The sequence below is a fragment of the Pholcus phalangioides genome, unplaced genomic scaffold (assembly GCF_987345545.1).
Source record: "Pholcus phalangioides strain wild (caught in Gottingen) unplaced genomic scaffold, Ppha-v1.0 ptg000004l_1, whole genome shotgun sequence".
Classification (NCBI taxonomy): Eukaryota; Metazoa; Arthropoda; class Arachnida; order Araneae; family Pholcidae; genus Pholcus; species Pholcus phalangioides.
In genome coordinates, this window is record NW_028301597.1 from 6966878 (window position 1) to 6987269 (window position 20392).

The 20392-nt window shown below is 37.7% G+C and overlaps 1 protein-coding gene across 7 annotated transcripts in view; it reads right to left on the minus strand.

Annotated features, from left to right (window-relative positions):
- Positions 1–20392, minus strand: part of LOC149086509 (coiled-coil domain-containing protein AGAP005037-like) — a 758714-nt gene that overhangs the window by 40874 nt on the left and 697448 nt on the right. For all 7 annotated transcript variants that reach the window (XM_089255964.1, XM_089255963.1, XM_089255967.1 and 4 more), the window contains one exon: positions 18901–18984. In XM_089255964.1, the coding sequence (XP_089112090.1) occupies positions 18901–18984 (84 nt within the window). The remainder of the gene's footprint in view (positions 1–18900; positions 18985–20392) is intronic.

Consider the following 20392-nt stretch of genomic DNA (forward strand, 5'->3'; position numbering starts at 1 on the left):
TTCCTCCCCTTGGAGTGTATGTATATGCTGAATGGCTCAGTGCAATGGATGGTGGCAACATTCTAATCATTTGATCATTTTTGTCAAATCACTGTCATTTTCAGAAACCCTAATTAATTATTGTCAATTAATTGTTATACATTAGAGTCATAAGGGAAGCTAGATGAATTTCATAACTATCCGCTTATAAAAAGACCCTTGCAAGTCTTGACTACATGACTACCATAACTACATGAACCAGTTGTAACATGACCACCTAAGATCCTTCACAAATTTTACATAGTTAGACCCCCCCCCCAGGGACCGCTTGGTTACCGGAGACCACACGTGTCAGCAAAACTCTGACCCCCCCTTGTCAGCAAAATTTCGTCATCAGCTCTGCCCCTCTGAATCCTAACGCATATTGGTGGGGTCAGAGGCGTACACGGGGGCAGGGTGGGCCCACGACGAAACATTTATTTTTTTTATAGCAAAAAAATATTTTTTGTTTAAATTGAAATTTTGGAAGAAAATACCTTTATAAGTTATTATAATCAATTTCTGTTAATTTCAATGTTATTTGAAGGCTACCACTAAGCCATACATGCACCTCGTCTATATTCCTCTGCGGAACCTCTAACGAATGTGCCTGTACGTGTAGTGAAACCTCACATGAAGTTTGTTTCTGTGTAATGCTTGTTATGTGTAGTGCTGCCATCTGCCACCAGTTTTCCTAACTATGAGTGAAGTGCAATGATTGAATAATTTATCGTTATAGCCCTGTTTCTCTCTGTGGCAAGACTTTTTAATGGGGAGATAGGCTCGCATTTGCGCCTCGAAGTTGAGAACAACAGGAAACCAACTTCAGCCGAACACCACTGCGGCGACGGTGGGGTTGGGCTTTTGCAGTTTCATGGACGTACTGCAGAAGTTTCTGCCGAACCACAGCGGAATTTTTTATGAACACTCGACTATCACAGCAGAGCTATTTGAAGACTATGAACGCAAAATTTATCTTTAATAAATTCATTGCGACCCATCCTCCAAGCCATATATGGTAAATCGCATAAAGGCCCTTGCCCCCCCGGGCAAAATATGACCCTGGGGGTTATTTGATTCGGCCTGCCCTCCTCAAACCTAATTTTGTAAAAATGAATGCAGCGGCACATTAGCAGATCGCTTAAGTTATTCCCGAGCATTTAAGTGTGACCAGTGGCACATTTTCAGATCACTTAAATGACCCGGGACACAGTTCCAGAACATTTAAGCGATCCGTGACACATTTAGATATCCCTTGAATGACATGTGGCATAGTTTTAGAGCAATTAAGCGGCCCCCACAGTGTGGCTCTACATCACTCAAGTTACCCGCGGAACATTCTTAGATTATTTAAGCTATCCGCGTCATAATTACGGATCACTTGAGTCATGCGTGGCACAGTTAGAGACCCGAACACATTTCCAGATTACTTGGATCCACGAAACATTTAGATATCATTAAAGTGGCTCTGTAGGGCACTTATCAATAGGGGGAATGTTAGTTCCCCACATGAATGTTAATGCCCACAAACTATGAAAAGGTTTTTCCCCTTTTTCGTGCACCGAGTAAGATGTCATTAAGAATGTTTCATATTTTCATACAAGGTGGTTGATGACGTAAGCTTTATCCAAACCCCCCAACCCGTCATCAAAAGTCAGCAAATCGGAAACCCCTCCCCCCCCCCATGCTGACGTAATACATGAATGACCCCTTCTGTCAGATCCAGGATATATCAGGTCTATACAATGAATCTGATAATCTTTGTCAAGTTCACGATATAGATATGTATTTCAAACTTTATTAAAATAATTTATTGTCCCAAGCTGTCCTTCAAAGCAAAGAATATTCACATGCAATCAAATACATATTCGACTGAAAAATTAAAGATTTGATCACTCTATATACATATAATTGATTTTCTGTGTGCGCGTGTGTGTTCTCTATACAAATCTACAATTGTAGATTGATTTAAATTTTGCATATATGCCAAATGGGACCCGACTTGAACGATAGGCTACTTTTAAATTTCGTCAGATCAGGGCAAATGCCCCAAATGGGCAAAAAACTGTCGGGCACCATTGGGTTTTAGGCCTCAACAATCATTTTCCGAACGTTTACTTTGGTCACTGTAAAGTTTTCCGTATAGCTCAGTGACTTTGGCTACCGTGATTCCCTAGCAGTGCATTTCAGACGTGTATATGCCTTTACAATGGTTTGCCACTTTTTCAATAGTCGCAGAATCATCATCAGCATCACTTTGAGGGACAGGCAAAGGATTATTTCCATAGAAATCAGAAATTGATTTCAACTTTTTATTTATATCTTCTCAAGCATGAAAATTAATGTCTTCGTATTGTCTTTTGATATTCAACTGCATCAATTCATACAGTTTAGGTTGTTTTAAAATTAATTATGGGCCCGTAAAAAGTACATAGAGAAAATTGCACAGCTTTAATTAAGCATTTTTGAAAGCTGAAACAGGCAGATGGATAACTTGAAGTTCGGGGGGGGGGGGAGGTCAAAATACATAGCGCCCCTTAAAAAAGGAAAAAAATGTATTCATTTCTATGTTTCTTTAAATCTAGATTTGTCTATTTCATCAGTTGCGCAGGAAGTCGCCATATTGGTTAACTTAGACACGGTTTGCATGTCCCTCCAAGAAAGAAGGAGATATCACGTGAACCAAAAAGCCTCATTCAAGAAAACCCAGGCAGCGCCGGGTATTATAGCTAGTATCAAATAATTTGAACCATATAGCTCGAGATTGTTCTATATCGTAGTCATGACATCTGATATTCCTCTGACATTTCGATATATATTGTACTACGTCGCTGTGCTACTGGGGGATGTCATTACGAATATATATATATATATATATAAATTTTTGGGTGGTTGATGACGTAAGCATCATTCAAACCTCCACCCCACCTTGTCACAAAAAGTCTGAAACCCCTATCGATGCTGACGTAATATTTGAATGGTCCCCTCATACACAGACATGCCAATATGGCATGAAGCCTCTTAAGCTACGGACATACGGGAGAGTTTTCCCGCTGGCCGCAAACCTGTTTTCGAGTAGCTTTTACCCCCTGGTCACACGAGAACGTATTTCGGACGCGAATGCAAGTTTTGTGACATCATAGTGCCAGCTCCTTATTGGTTGTCTGTCATAAACGCCTTATGACCATTACGACATTATTATGACAGGCAGACGATGCCCCTTCTCGAGGGGGCTAGCCCAGTTGACCTGGCCAATGTCCGAAATTCGAGCTTTCACCGGCCCCTATATAACGATCCTTGTTTATATATCCTATATCGATTCCTATGATTCGGGGTCATCGACGCGTTGGCGTGTTTTTTCTGATAATTATGGCCATTTTTAATTAGTTTGTTTTGATTTATTTAATTTGTTGAAATTAATAAGCAATCAGTTAATTTTAATTTTAAAAAAACCGATTTTTTTAAAATTAAAAAAAAAGATTTTTTCATACCGTGGCCCGGATTATATGCAAATGCATATGTGCATTTTGCATATAATCCAATACAAATGCATATGTACATTTGCATATTTTGGCCTTTTCAACATTAATGCATATAAATGCATAAAATCAAAGAATTTTGAAAATAAGTGCATATTTTTAAAAGTTTTTTTAAACTCAATCGCTTTTTTTTAATAATGTTTCAAGTAAATATTGCTCGTAATATTTTCATAACATTTTTTTCCGAAGGTGGGATTTAGTGAATTAATAGAGAGATGCTTGTAATACAATAAAATGATATTTGGAAAATACTGTAACGCTATTTATAGAGATATGTCATAAATGTTTAATTTTTTTTAGAAATAGCAAAAAAATAAGAATAGAATAAGAATAGCGAAAAAAAAAAACAATGGGGATGCAGCTTTGCAAAACATGACAAAGATACTTTAACAACGGTCTTTGATCGAGTGGATCATGACACTCTGATTGTTAAACTTATAAATTTGCAGTTGCCTCTTCATATAATTCTTCTATTTTTTTATTACTATTATTTTTTGCATAATTATTTGCTATGCATTTCCACTTAAGTGTATGTTGTTCTTTTACCCCAGCAATACTGTCCCACTAATTTATTTTATTTTGTGTGCTAAAATGAAATTGCATATCCCCACCTTTAGAATTGGATCCGCCAAATTATATAGATTCTGATAATTCTTCTATTAAATACCTACCTAAGGGACAGAACCTTTCAAGTGCAAACTAAAACAAAGCTTTCTCGGGTCAAGCCAATTCTAGCATCTGTCCCACAAGGATTCATATAATTGGTTCATTGTGCTTTAACATATATATGAATGACTTCTCAAACCTACTGAGAGGTTAATTAGCATTATATACAGATGATGTGGTTGTAATGTGTTTTGACAGAAGCGACGAAAAAGCTCTCGACAATCTTCAAAACACCATCTACTTAATAGAGGATTGGTGTGAAGAAAAAAGAATAGCACTAAATCCATCTAAATGTCAATTTATGTGGTTTACCAATAGATGGAAGTGTCTAAGAGGGATGCTGTGGTAACCATTAATGGTACAGATCTGTCAGTGCAATCCTCGGTCAAATATCTTGGAGTTTGGCTGAACACAAAATTTATGTTTACAAAACATACCCAGAGGAAATCATTGAGAAAGCCAATGCAGCTACAAATATGTTATATAAAATCCTGCTTTCCAGAAAGTATATATAAACTCTCACTATATAATAAAACACTGCTTTACACAAAATTATCATCCGCCCGATTCTGCTTTATGCATGCCCTGCATGGGCCTACACAAGGAAAGCAAATATGAATGCTTTGGATCAGCGTTGCCCAACCTTTTAAAGTTTGCGCCACCCTCGGAAATAACATTAAAAACTTGGGGCACCCTTCCTTGAATACAGAATACAGTTTGTTACAACAAAAGTCACTGAGTAAAAATACATTAATAGAGTTTTGCTCCATTAATCATTAACATGAAACTTGTGATTAATGCTTAGTGAACATATACTTGAAATAAGGCCTTACATTTGGCAACGGAATACGTAAATTGTCCTCAAGGTCTTACAATCTATTTCTTGACAGACGGCAGCACTACACATAATAGGCATTACACAGAAACAAACTTCACGATAGATTACACACATACATGCACATTCCGACATGCACCAATTTGTTAGAGTATGAGCTACATGTACGGTTGAGTAGTAGTAGTATATTTCTTGCATTGTATTTTATTGTCACCATAGCAGAGAAGTCTTGCTCTCATAGATATGATGTTCAAAAGGGCAAAAGTGAGTTAATTTCTTTCTTCATTAGATTAGGATACTCAGTTTCTCTCAGTTAGACTCTCTCAGTCCAAGCCAAAAAGTAGCAACTGACGCCTCACTCTTGGTAAACTTACCTTTGAGTGTGAAATTGGCACAAAGATCAATAAATTCATCTCGTCCATAAGCAGTGAAATTTATTTCCCCCTCACTGTCTGCAAAATGAAATAGTGAGACAACCCAGGCCCGCCATTTAGGGGGGCTTTTAAAAATACACTAAAAATGATATATATATATATATATACATACATTGAGTACATGTGCTTTGCCCCCCCCCCCAGTGCCGTCTTAACGCATGGGCCCACCCGGGGGCCTCAGGAGAAGAAGGGCCTCACAAAAATGAGATCCGATTGAAATTTTCTAGAATTTGCAAGATAGGGCCTCAGAAAAACCAATTGGCCCGGGGGGCCACGATGCTCTTAAGACGGCCCTGCCCCCCGCCCCAGAAAAAGTTCAAATGACGGCCCTGAGACAACCCAGTCGTCGAGATTCTCAGTGTTAAGAGATGGAAAGTACATATCTATTGCATCTTGCTATCTTGATAAGTACGCACAAATGAGGTCTTTCAGCTTATCTGAAGGCGTGTGATGTTACTCTTCGCTATTACTATGAAGATTTTGACAACTGACTGATGCATAGATAAATTCAACTTTCAACTGGCCTTGCGGGAAATCGAACCCACGTCCTCTCACTTGCTGGGTGAGCACCTTAGACCACTAAACTACAAAGCCAACAAATCCTCTTTCCGTGAGCGCTGAAGCAACACCATCTATAGCAGAAGACCTCTGGGTGAAGCTTTGACGTCACTGAAGAAGTCCATTTCACCTGTAGTCATTGGATATAGCAGGCTGAGGCACGCAAAAACTTTACCTTTTTTTGCATTATATTCACTAGTGTATTTACAGGGGGGCTAAGCGGGCTATAGCCCAGGGCGGCAAGTTCTTAGGGGCGGCAAATTTTGGAGTATAGAAAGAGGGTGGGGAGAAAAAACATTTTTTAAATTCATGTTTCGTAAAGTGTGGAAGTGTCATATGCATTATTTCTGTCGTAAATAATATATAATTATTAAACCATATTGTTTATTTTTTGTGTTTTTTCCACACAGACAGCCGTTAAAGTAAAAAAAATGTATGATTGCCTAATCTTCCTATTTACAGCGTGCGGTCTTCCCAAATAATGTTCTCACAAGTATAGGTGAGAGGGTGAGTAGGCGCCCAGCGAAGCAAAGCAGCACGCATTGCAATATAGAAACAAAAGATCACAATAAAATATATATTAGTTATTGCTCATTTCGTTTTTAATTCTAATAAAAAATTAATCACCACTCGATAAATCCCATATTAATTCGTATTTAGAATCAATTTAATATAATAAATTTGATTATTCGTAGAATTGAAATTTTGGAAAATTGTCTGGAAACTGATGAACATGTCAAGTTTTGGAAACCATGAAATTTCATGGTGCATTTTTGGTCACTGATTTTTAACGTGGCTCATTTTTGACTAGCATATAAAATTTTTTCACAAAAAATGATTTCGGTATAACAGAAGAAATCTGTAAAATACGTACTATTCTAACCATTAAAATACTAAATTAACTTTTCAAAGAATTTTTTACATAATTGATACTATTATTATATTTTTTTATTATGCAGCTTTCAACATAAAAGTAGCATACGGAAAAAAACAAAAATGGAAGGAACAAAAGCAGTTTAATTAATATGAATTTCCTTGTTTCTAAATAAGTATTTAAAACTGAGATATTTTAATTCGAAAATCGGAGACAAAAAATAACGAAGAACGCTTCTTTCCCAACTTTTGAAACCAGATATATCTGCGAATATTGCACTTAGAAACGTAGAAATTTCTTCGTTGGCGCAGAAGAGACAGGGTAACAACTTTTTAATTCAGTTTTTGGGTATAGGTTGTCCATATAAAAGGTAATTTTTTTTATTTTAATAACTATACAATGAAATAATATAACTGAAACATGGATGACGTAGCTGAAATTCCTGACTTTGCACATTTACATTCCGCAAGAATGACTTCATCTGTCACCGTATTCCCATTTTGAAAACCATCAGGCGATTGTGGGACACACACTCTGTATATTCAAGTATAATGCAAGCATTTAAATCACACGAGTGCACAAACCACTGATGGGCCCTGTCTAGAATTTTAATCGGTCCACGAAACAATTTTGAAAAAAAGTATTTCATTATTTCAAAATAACTTTTAGGACGTGCGGTTAAACATAATACACCGGTGAAATAAATTAAGAGAATTTGCATATTTTATCGAATTTCATGAAAAGAACTGAACTGACTGTAAAACCACTGCTTCTAGACAAAAATGCAAATCTTGTACGTCAAATATGTAAGCATACACATGTGTGTCGGCGGAGCCAGTAGAGAAACAGGCTTTATAAGCGCACGTAAGTTAAGACGCATTTCGTTCGCTAGCACACCTCGCCGAATTTCTTGGTGTTATTTTGCAGCAATCGGTTAGTTTCAACTTGTAACAGTAGAAATGAGTAACCACCAACGTTTAGATGATGGAATGAGGTGGCGAATTGTGGGGAGGCTAGAAGCAGGCCAATATCAAGTCCAGATTTGTAGAGAGTTCAATTTAACGCCCAGCGTCGTGTGTAACTTATGGAAACAGTTGTAGGATACCGGATCCATCGAGAGAAAGCCTGGACAAAGTCGTCCAAGAGCCACGACGGCCAGAGAAGATCGCCATTTGTCTATTATAGCGAGGCGTAACAGGAGTGCTATAGCTTCTCAGCTCTCTCGTGACTTGTATGCAGCCACAGGAACCCGTGTATCAAGGGTGACTGTTTCCAAAAGACTTCATGAGAGAGGGTTGTTTGCAAGAAGACCTGCTGTTTGCGTCCCGCTCACTTCTACGGCATCCTGTTGGATGGCCGCACACCTCTCCATGTCTTTGAAAAAGGCACTGTGACTGGTGTGAGGTCTTGGAGCCCTATGTTCACCGTTTCAGGGGTGCAGTTGGCTCTGAGTTAATTTTAATGGACGATAACGCAAGGCCACATAGAGCTCTTCTGCTCGACAATTTTCCAGAGAGTGAGGATATTCGCCGGATGGATTGGCCAGCCAGATCTCCAGACCTTAACCCTATAGAGCATGTGTGGGACGCTCTGGGGAGGGCAATTGCAACTCGCAACCCCCCTCCGGGAACCATCCAGGGAATGAAAACAGCGTTGCTGAACGAGTGGAACCAATTGTCACAGGAAATGATAAACTGCCTTATTTCAAGTATGAAATCACGTTGCGAGACCTGTATATCTGTAAGAGGGGACCATATCCCCTATTAACCCATCCACTAACACATTTTTTTTGTTTATTCTGCAACCGCTGTTTCATATCTTCCGACTCCAACGAGTGTTACACACGATTATGCGTGTGTATTACAATTATTGAATGGTTATTTGTTTTGTATTGTATCAATGTATGTACATATCAAATTTCATTAAAATCGGTACAGTAGTTCTAGAGATAATCGACCAGGTCTGCAAATTCTCTTAATTTCTTACACCAGTGTATGTATAGACATTATGTAATGCATTATATTGATTTTGTTGCTAGACTATAACCAAGAACGCAGAAAATATCTCGTTACCATTGATTTGTGCTGAGATACTTTCAATTAAATTTATCAGTGTTCAGTGTTTTTCATCGATGTGCTGACGCCTGCGGGCAAGCGATCGAGAACCCCCCCCCCCCCCCCCCCCCCCGTCATATGGCAACTGTTATGGATCGGAATAGGATACGAATACAGGACAGAAAAGTAAAATTTAGGGGCAAATATATACAGTACCACTTTTTTGTCTTTTGTTTGTTTATGATTTTTAGTGATGGCATGGAAGGGGGGGGGGGTAAAACAGTTACACTGGAATGGGAGGGGGCGGAAAACTTTGTATAGCCCACAGGCGATAAAAGCGTAAATACGGTCCTGATTATATCCAATGACTACAGTTGAAATGGACTTCTTCAGTGACATCACAAGCTTTGTGCTTTATGCCTCTGCATATTATTCCTTCTTTAGAATAATACAGCTCATCTCTACAGTGCCAGTAAGGCTGAGCTGCTGCTCTGGTTCTACTCTTTTCTGGCCATCCCTTTTGAACATGATGAAGCACATCCTGCAGCTCTGCATCACTCGCTGTCATCAAAGCATATTCATGCCACTTATTGGGTGTAGCACATGCGAGGAGATTAATCGAGACAGCTGCTTCTCGCTCATAATCCTCTTCAAATTTATCATTTGACGATTGAGCTCTTGACAAGGCATCTGCAATCTTTAGCTCTTTACCAGGTATGAACATAAGTTCAACATCATATTTGTTCAATCTCAACAGCACGCGCTGAAGTCTGGGAGAGATTGTGTCATATTGCTTTTTACTCAACCCTAGAAGGGGCTTGTGATCGGTTTGAACAACTACTGGTCTTCCATAGGTGTAATAATTGAAATGTTCCAGCACACAGATCACAGCTAACAGTTCTTTCTCGATATGTGCATAGCGTTTTTGAGCTGCTGTAAGTGTAGCAGATCCATATGCAACTGGTTTGTTATCTTGTAGGAGAACTGCTCCTAATCCCTGTTGGCTGGCATCCACTGAAACAGTTACTGACTTTTTCACATCAAAATATTGTAGACATGGAGCTTGCTCTATCATTTGTTTTAATTTGTCAAAATCATGTTGGGTATTTTCATCCCACAGCCACTCAGTATCTTGTTTTAATAGCTGACGTAGCGAGTGAGTTAAATTAGACAACTGAGGAGTGAACTTGGCTAGATAAGTTATCATTCCAAGAAATCTTTGTAGATCCTCACGACATTTGGGAACAGCAAACTCGTTAATGGCCTTAACTTTTTTGGGATCTGGAGTTATTCCAGTATCAGACATTATATGTCCCAAATATTTGACTGTTGTTAAGGCTAATTGTGTCTTTTCAATATTGAACTCAAGATTAGCTTCTCTGGCTCGTGCCAGTGTCCGACGGAGTAACTGACAATGTTCTTGCATGGATGAAGATCCAAGGGCTATGTCATCAAAGTATGGATTAATTTCTGGATCATCCTCAAAAATTTCATTCATGGCCCTCTGAAACTCTTCGGGTTCATTGTTTAGTCCAAATGGTAAAACTAAAAATCGATATCTTCCCCAAGGTGTTGTGAAAGTTGTTAAAAATGATGATTCTTCATCAAGTGGTAACTGCCAGAATCCATTTTTTGCATCTAAGATTGTAAATACTTTACATCCTTGCAGCTTTGTTATCAGATTATCGGCTGCTGGTATTTGATAGTGAGGTATTTGTATGGCCTTGGGTCTAGACAAATGCGTAATTTTTTGGGTGTATTCACCACAACCATGTTGCTGACCCACTCAGTTGGTTCCTCTACTTTTGCAATTATTCTATTATCACTCATGCGTTTAAGCTCCCCTTTCACTTTGCTATGAAGAGCCAATGGCACTTTTCGTGGAGCTGCCACATTTGGTGAATAATTTTTACAGTACATTTGAGTCGTCCCACACCAGTAAAAACATCTGAGAATTCTTTCATAATTTCTTCCGGTGTATCACTCTTATGTGAATTTCTGTTCATTTTCATAAGGTCATTCAATCTTTTAATTAGTCCTAATTCATTGCAAGCAACTAGGCTTAATATAGGGCAGGAATTCAGAGTTGTTACCAGAAATGTGAAACTTTTCCTCTGATTCTTGACCTCACAAGTTAATGAACACTCACCCAATATTGGAACTACATTATCACTGTAGTCTAGCACTGGTTGTTTAATTTTCTTTACAGTTGGCTTTATTTCCCATTTTAGCAGTTCACTCTTAGGTATAATGTTCACTTGTGCTCCAGTATCCAGCTTAAATTTGACTTTGTTCCCATTAACTAGGATCTTCTGAAGCCACACAGAGTTTGGTTTTTCATTATCTAAGGCATCAACCAGGGGCAGTCTTAGGGCAGTGCCACCAGTGCAATTGCACTGGGTGAAAAATAATGGGGGCCGCCGAAACGAGGTAGAAAAATTAGATTCACATAAATGGAAAATAATCTTTAAGGTATTAAAAAAAGAAAAATTATTGTACAAAATATACATGGAAACCAACAGCGAGGCGAGGAAAAAAGTTCATGGTTTTGAGTATATGCTGTATAAAGACGATTTTTTTAAAAGAAAGAAGAATCTGAGCAGTGCACATGGGGCGGAGGGCGTTCAACTATTCCAGCGTCTACTGTATACCAATTTCGGTGAAGATAAGAATACACAACATTCGTTTTTTCTTCAAGCCCCTCCCGGAGATACCGGACAGTTTGCTTCCTCTTTTGTTGTCCCTGTACTCGTGGAAAAAATAAAAGAGAATTGGAGTCGTATCCCTCCATCACCCCATTTTTCTGCTAACAAGAAAGAGTTTCCCCCTCCTCAATGGTTTCCAGTGTTGCAAGGAGTCGAGAAAGTTGTGGGTTTTTTTCCCTTTTGAGAGAGATTTTTTTTTTTTTTGAGGTAATGGCCAGACAGGCTGGACCATCTGAAAAAAAGTTTCCCCAATTACGCAATCCAATTGTGAACACAGTATCTTTTTTAAATATTGACTAAAGAAATATTTTTTAAAAATGAATGAGAATAAAAATAATTATTTGTAGGCCCTGTTTGAATAGAGGGATCTTGCGCTGGGCGCCGTTTTTCTGCCCGTCTCACAAGAACGAATTAGAAAACCAATGTCTCACGTTAGGAAATCATGCATTTTTGCGTCACAAATTACTTAGGACTCCTGGTATGTCTCCAGGCTTACCAGACTTTCTTAGTGGATCAGGGCATGTACGTGGACAGAAAAATTATAACATACCACACATTCGCAACTGAACACCCTTTGGAGTTTCATAGACCGAAGTTCCAGGTACCCGGGCCCAGAATTAATCTGGTGCGTAAACAGGGCCGCAACTAGGAAGGAAAGTTAACTCTGTCGCCCGGGACCAGGTTTCATTTTAGCGCCCCACTCAATATAATTTTCAACAGAAAAAAGTGTGACTCAGGACCCTTAGTTGTCCATCGCCCAGGGTGCCAAACGCCCCTGTTCTCACTTGATTGCGGCCCTGTGCGTAAGTTGTAGTCATAACGGGCCTCAAAAATTAAATTCCTCTCTTTTCTTTCAAGAAACTGATGAGGTATTTTTGTTAAAAAAATTCCTTCCCTTTTCCATTGCACAACATGATGTATAATTTGTGTATGTCCAGAAAAGAGATGCACAAGATATTTTTGTCTCAATTTTCATGGTGCATGCAATCAGTGTTTGATCTCGTTTATCGAATCATCTTTTCTTTCATGCACAAGAATCATCGTTGAGATTTGTCTTCTGTAAATATAGAAAGCTGAAATGACTATTCGCATGCATTCTGGAAGTAGTAGCGGAGGGGTTTCCTGGTGTGTACGACGTAAGTTCATGGTCATTGGCGTACGCAAGGGGAGGGGTTGGGGTTCTAACCCCTTTTGAGTGTAGTGTTATTTTGCAGGAAAAAACGAAAACCCTCCCCCCCTCGAGAAAATTTTGCGTACGCCTATGTTCATGGTGATAATTAAAACGTTGTGTTTTTCTTGTGGTCTTTTCTTCTATTTGCAGCCATTTATGTATTTTTTTCCTTCACAAATTCTGCCTCACACTGTCAGAAGTCATGAATAATGGAAGAAAAAATGTTGAACCATTTCTCCTTCGTCTCTGAATCTCAATATACAGCATCTCACACATTTTACTAGGATGCTTTTTTTAAATACATGTTTCTGTGTCTGTGTTGTATTTGTTTATTTATACTTAAGTTGGGCTTTGAATTTTAATTTTGGTAATAGCGCTGGAATAAACGATTCTGTAGTGTGATTTTTTTTTTTTTTTTTGTGGTATAAACTTCAGATAAAAGAGCTATGTCATTATTGCATTTATTATTATTTTTTGTTTTATTTTCTCAGCGACATTTTTTTGTTTTTTTAACCACATCGATGAGACTATTGATTGATGTTTTTATCCTTTTACACGGCATAATAGCAATAAGCTTCCTTATGATTTTCAGCAGTAAATGAGTATAAATTAATGAAAAAGTAATGGCTATATAGCATGGGCGGAGATACGTGTAGGCCGCAACTAGGGGGTACAGGCGGGTCTGGTGCCCCGGGCGCCGTACTAAGGGGCATAAATTTCACTCTTTAATCTCTCCTTGAACATTATGGGGGCGCCAAAATGCATGCTTGCTCGGGCTGACCAAGCCCGCCCCCCAGCGTTAAAGGTGGAGTCCACTAATCTAATGTATATATTTATATAGTAATTGACATAATTATTATCGTGCCTCCCCAGACTTCCAAGTTTATCACTGGTATAAAGAAGCTTTTTCAAAGTGTGCGTCGCTGTTTCTAGGGGCATCACCAACCTTTATGTGAGGTGTCACGGCAAGCTTGAGATTTTGATATGTGCACCTATTTATGCTTTGAAGAAGTTACAGGAAAAGTTTATACGGGAAAATATCTATTAATCTGTCTTGAAGAGCCGCTAACAAATCATGAATTAGGCAAGGGAGCAGTGGTCGACACAAGCTTGTGAACCATTGGTATAGGGGAAAGTGTTCCACTAAGATTGAGATTAACTTTACAAATATTTGGGCTTGCCAATGCTAAAATAAGAAGGCGAGATATCTTGTAAATGCCACTCAAAGGGTTGAGATTCGTCTGAAATCAGCGATGAAAAATGTACTGTCTCAAGTCTATTGCTGTGACTGCCGTTGTGGTATTCACATTCTATGATGCTCATTTTATTCTCATGCTTAATGGATATACAGGGTGTATGGGAAAGTCCCTTGGATGTGAAATAACTAGCAAACAAAAGGAGCTACAGCTATGCAACTCCTCACAAGGAAAGGGTATTTCTTCAAAAAATTTAATTAAAAAAAAAGCTCTTTCAGTGCAATATTTGAGCTATGTTCAAATGGTGATTGGTATGATTGGTATTGCTGAGCAATACCATTCAAATGATTGGTATTGCTTTAGCAACACGAGCAAATATGTTCCGGCGTCCCTGTCACAAGAGCACTGAGGCCGAGGGAAGTCAGGTTAACTTGCGAGATTCACAAAACCTTTGCCAAAAGTTTGATTTGAAAGACTTCGTCAATTAATTGGCATATGTGTGAACTTTAAGAACATTATTTTAAGTGCTTTCTTTGTCTTCATTATTTTACATATGTGTCAAAGGTATAGATTATGGGAAAGTGTTGTAAATATGAAATCTATACTTAGTCTCTTAACCGTGAACCGCATTGTATATATATTTTTCTATTTTTTTACTTTCTCTGTGAGTGGCAACTCTCGAGCGCGCGTGTTGGTATCTTCGACCATGTAAGCGGTCATGCCTAAACTTCATCTTTAAATAAATATTCTCTTAACCTCAAGAACTTTAGTAACTTCCTTTTTAGGCAGTAATAGGAAGGGTGTGTTTTTTCCTCAAACAACATCTTGAGGGTTTATATTTTCCCTTTTTCCTCTTCCGGGTAAAATAGATGACTGTTGTAATAAAGCTAGTGTCTTGGTGAATGATCTATGGTGTTAATGATGCCTGTTGTTATCTAACCCCTTTTAAATTGGCCATGTCGAGTATATACTTGGAGGTTGCTTCCACTTTTAAACTTCACTGATTTTTACCTATTCACAGGGGTGGAAAATGGAAACTGTTGTTTTTGTAGCAACATTTATCAGTTTTGTAGCACTTTCAAATTTTGGCAGTAAATAAAATACACTGTTTTTACATACATACTGGGGAGGCTCTGCACCCCTGCCACCTGTGGTGGCCAACCCCCCCCCCCCCTTTCCACTTCACAACATATCTTGTTTATTTCGTCCCACTTCATCAGAGTGCTACGAAAAGTGAAATGTGAAAGACCAGCTTACTGACAAATTTTACGATAATAAAGAAAAAAAACAAATGTGATTCATCAAGTACCTCCAGAAAACTTCTCCATGGGGGTCCCCAGATGAGCCCTGTTGGACCACGAAAAATTTTCACTAGTATTCATTTTACCAACAAATAAATCCCAAGGCCCCCAATCAGGGAGCCAGATCAAATTCACAGATTTTTATGGGGCCCACAGACTGGATATATCTTGGGCTTCCGCTATTGCAAATTTTCAATGTTAAAGTAGCAAGAAAACAATGCCGCTGTGGTGGACGAGTGGTCATAGTGACGGACTCGCGTCGTGAGGTCCCGGGTTTGAACCCCACCGTCACCACAGTGGTGGTCGGCTGAAGTTGGTTTTCTGTGGTTTCCAATTTCAAAGCGCAAATGCAAGCTGATCTCCCTTTTAAAAAGTCTCGCCACAGAGAGCAACAGACCTGCAAACAGTACAAATTGTAATTCAATCATAACACATCACTCACTTCAAATATAGATGGCAACACTGAAAAATCAAACATTACATACGCACTCAGATTGTTAGGTACACACACAGTTACACTTCCGGCACAACTCACTAAGTAGTAAATCGCCCATAGATGGTGATAGACCTGAGTTGTGCTTGGTTTGAAAGAGAGAAAGAAAGCAAGCAAGAAAACAATAAGATCCATCAAAGGCCCCTGAAATGAAACTTTTCAACTTCCCCATGAAGGTATATGTGCAATGTGACGCCTTGGGTACCCCGACCCTCCGTGTTGCGAGCACTGGTGATATATGTGTATTATACATACCTCTCGGCATGGCCCCCACAAGGGTAGGGCTGACAGAACGATTCTTACCATTTTTTTTTAATTTTTCATACTATAAAGTGACCACAGAGGGACCTGTGAAAAAAGTGATTTGGGGCCCACCAACTATCCCAGCCTAGATGCCCCTGCTGCAGGATGTGCGGGGCCACGCCTCTCGGTACATAAACATAATTTGGTTCCAATTTCCAATAAATCAAACAGTTTCCGATATATACAAGAGTTAAATGAAAACTTCACCAGAAAAGGTAACCGATTTCTGTTGCATAGAAAAAGGCCTTTTTTGAGTTTGTGATTTTATTATAGATATGCAGTGTAGCGTACACAGGATTACTTTTTACTTTAAAAAAGTGTTATCTCAGCTCAGAAGAGAAGAGGGTGCCCCCCCTCCACAAGGCACAAAATACATAAAGATTTCCACTAGAAGAAAAAAAAAATTTTTAATTTTTAAATCATAAAAAAATTTTAAGGGACTTGATATTTACATTTTTACATTCTCTAAAGTATCAACAAATGACAGGCTTTGAACATAGATCCATTTTAAGACGTTGTTTCAGATTTCAAAAATAACTTGAAAATGAGTGTTTTTAGATTTAGTTTGTAAAGATTTTACTTGGTAATCACTAATTTAAAAAAAACCACCACAGGCGAGACTTGAAACACTCATTAGAAAAGTAATTATTTTTCTTGTTTCTGCTGTTGATGCAAGTCTAAGTTGTGCTTTTGTTCTCTTCGGTTTCAAACATTTTTGAACATTTGATCTTGTTTCTTTTACCAGAATTTACCCATTTCATATTTAAAATGATAGGTGTTTCTTTTTGAGTTCGTTCTTGATCATTACCTCAGTTTGATTCAACATACTTTGAGATGACTTCTTTTCCCAAGTCATTCTTAGAATATTTATTCGAAATTCTCAGAAATTGGAATATAGTGATTAAAAAAAACTACAGACAAATTATTTTTAACTTAGGCCGGGATTACACTACAGAAGTTTGATAAAAGTGTTTTTATAAAAGTTTAAAACTGCAAACAATAGGAGCATCAATAACATTGTAGCAAATACAATCGATCACCTCATTGGTTGGATTTTTCGTGTTTTATAAATGGACTTTTATGAAACTTTTATAGTGTAATCCCAGCCTTAAACTATAGTAATTTAAACCATAGAATTTGAATTATTTTTGATTTAAACTGTAGAAATAAAAACTATAGAATAATGCTAAGTAATTTAACAGAATGATTCTATTTTCACAAAAAAATTCAATTCGAGTACATCTGTTTTCACTCCCTATTTTTCACTTATTTCATGACCCTTTTCTCATTTCATTACTTTTCCATCATCATAAACACCTTTAATTTAACACACTTTGAACGGCTTTTGCATTGCAACTTCTGATGGTGAAGACAGATTCATCATTGCTGTTTTTCCAGTGCGATAATAAGTTCTTTCGCAAACTTTTCCATTCTGTTTAAGGACACACGAATGTTTCATCAAATACAGCTAGTCAGGGAAAATCGATGCAATTTAAAAAATAATTAATGTAAGGAACACATAAAGAGAGCATCCGACAGAGTTTTGCACATAGTCCACAGAAAATTACTCGCAGTGGATGCAAATATGACATTACTGATATAAGAAATGTAATAGAGATCTAGAAAAACTGTCTCTCAGGGTGTTAATATAGTGCATCCATATTTCCCATTCTGGAAACCAGAGTCGTCTCAGATTGATTAAAAACCTGAATTTCAACTTTTTTAGCTTTAAAATCTGGTTTGGTTTTAACCAATCAGGGACAACGCATGTTTCCAGAATCTGAAATACGGATGCACTATGTTCACACCCAAAAGTGGGAAAACATATGCTCGTGGGAGGAGCATAAAATCAAGGTTATACTGTGTATAACCTTGTTGTTTATGTTGTATGTATATATATATATATATATATATATATACATACAGGATATTCTAAAATTGGGCCGACAAACTCAGAGGGTTGTTAGTAGACATCAAGAGGAACAAAAACTGCAGTGGAACATGTCGCAAACCAGACCAAACCAAACAATCGCGAAAAACGCATGCAGGTTTCGACGTCACGCTGAAATGACAAAAAGTACAATAATAACTACAAAAAGATTTATTTGATTAATTATTACAAGAGTTGTTGGAAGTAGCGGCCGCTAACGTCATTGCACACTCTACAACTACGTAAAAACAATTCCTGGACATGCTTGAAGATACCAGGTATGCTTTTATACAAACGATACTCGTTTAGCAGTTAGTTGTCTGTTTCAATGAGTATTGTCTGTATAAAAGCATACCTGGTATCTTTGAGCGTGTCTGAGAATCGTGTTTACAATGTTGTAGACTGTGAAATGACATCAGCAGCCGCCAATTCCAACAACTCTTGTAATAATTAATAAAATAAATCTTTTTGTAGGTATTATTGTACTTTTTGTTGTTTCAGCATGACGTCGAACCCTGCATGCGTTTTTAGCGATTTTCACCCTCTCAACGTGGTTTGTGAAACCATGTTCCAGTGCAATTTTTGTTCCTCTTGATGTCTACTAACAACCCTCAGTTTGTCAGTCCAATTTTAGAACACCCTGTATATGAACCAAACATACAAAATAACTAATCTTCGGCCTGTTGGGTGATATGTTGAAATGGATTGTTGCAAATGGATGTTACATAACCATTATATGTATGTAAAATAGATAAAAATGATACTTCATTAAGGAAAAAAAACATACAGGTCAAACAAAGTTTAAAAAAATACCAAAATTTACCGTTTCAAAGTAACTAATGTGCCTGTAAGTTTCTTGCAACGACGTAAAGCAGTTTCCAATCTATCTGGCTCCTCTTTCAGAAACCTGAAACCAATTGCATTAAAAAAAGCATTAATTGATTGATAAAATTGGAAAACAATGAAAATTATACCACAGTTTTTTTATGATATACAGTAGCGCTCTAAAGTCTTTTGACTAAAATAATGTTTGCAGTGCCAAAACTCATTTCATGCACTGCCCAAACCTTGATATATGTAAAGCAGCAGGAAGATATTTATTGACACCTGTAGATGAAACTTATTTGAGGTTAGTGAGCTTTTATTGTCTATTTTTGTTCTTGGATGGCTTGAAAGTATTTTGAAAGTATAGTTTAATTAAATATGGGAGCAATTAATTCTTATTTACTATGAATTTTTTGTAGTATTATGCAAAACACATAATGAAAACTGTAATAAAAAATATTCTGTGGAATGTCTTTCAGTAAATCGTAATTAAGGCCTTGCCTCCTTTAATAAGAAGAAAAACGACGTAAAAAATTTAAAAATCAGTTGATATCTTCTGGTCGCACGTCGTACTTGAAGTTTATAGAAATTGATTGGCAAATGGCAAAATTGAACATTTTTCTTCAATTTTTTAATATTACTTAAAATTCCACGATCGACACAATATGGTTTGTTATGCTTAATTTATGGTTCAATAACATAAAATAAATTAAAACATCGTTAATATTTCAATGTTTACCGGTTGCACAATGTATTCAAAAAATGGGAATTGGCTAAATTTTTGCGAGTTTCATTGTGCAGCTCTTCGTCCGTTTTGTTCTGACAAAATGATGAGGAGGTGGCTGCACATCGAGTTCCACCCACACCCTACCCAACCAACCATCCAAAGTAGGGGTGTGTGCATAATTTACATTAAATTTTAAAACCAGTTATCAAAATTGACTAGGATTCAGTGGTTCACTGTTACGTACTTCTATTCATTCTGTTCTAAGTGCACGTATTTATATTCTGACTTTTGTGAGAAATCAGACATAACTGATCTTTATAATAGCGTAGATCTGATGTAGCCATCTCTAGCTTCATGTCCATATACTTTAGTTGAGGCCTCGGTAACAAGTTTGACACGTCTCTCAACTGCCTGAGTGTGACAGGGATACTTTTGGATGTCCCGGATGGGGTTAGTGTCGGAATTGATGAGCGATATAATATCATCACATACTTCTCGTAATATTGGGGGAAGGATACAACAGGCAAGTATTCCAGTGAATAATTTCAGCATAATCGGTAGCTTCAAAATTTATCTTAGGTGGCACAAAGTATCTAATAGTTTTTCCTTTAAGGGCGGATTGTCTTGCTTTCAAAATTCTCCTATATCCAAGCTCTTGAATGTGTTGTCTCTCATCAACGAACATATAGCCAACAGTATATTTTCAGGGTGTGCAAAGAACACATTGCGTTCAATTACTGTATTAACAACTTGAAGTAGATTG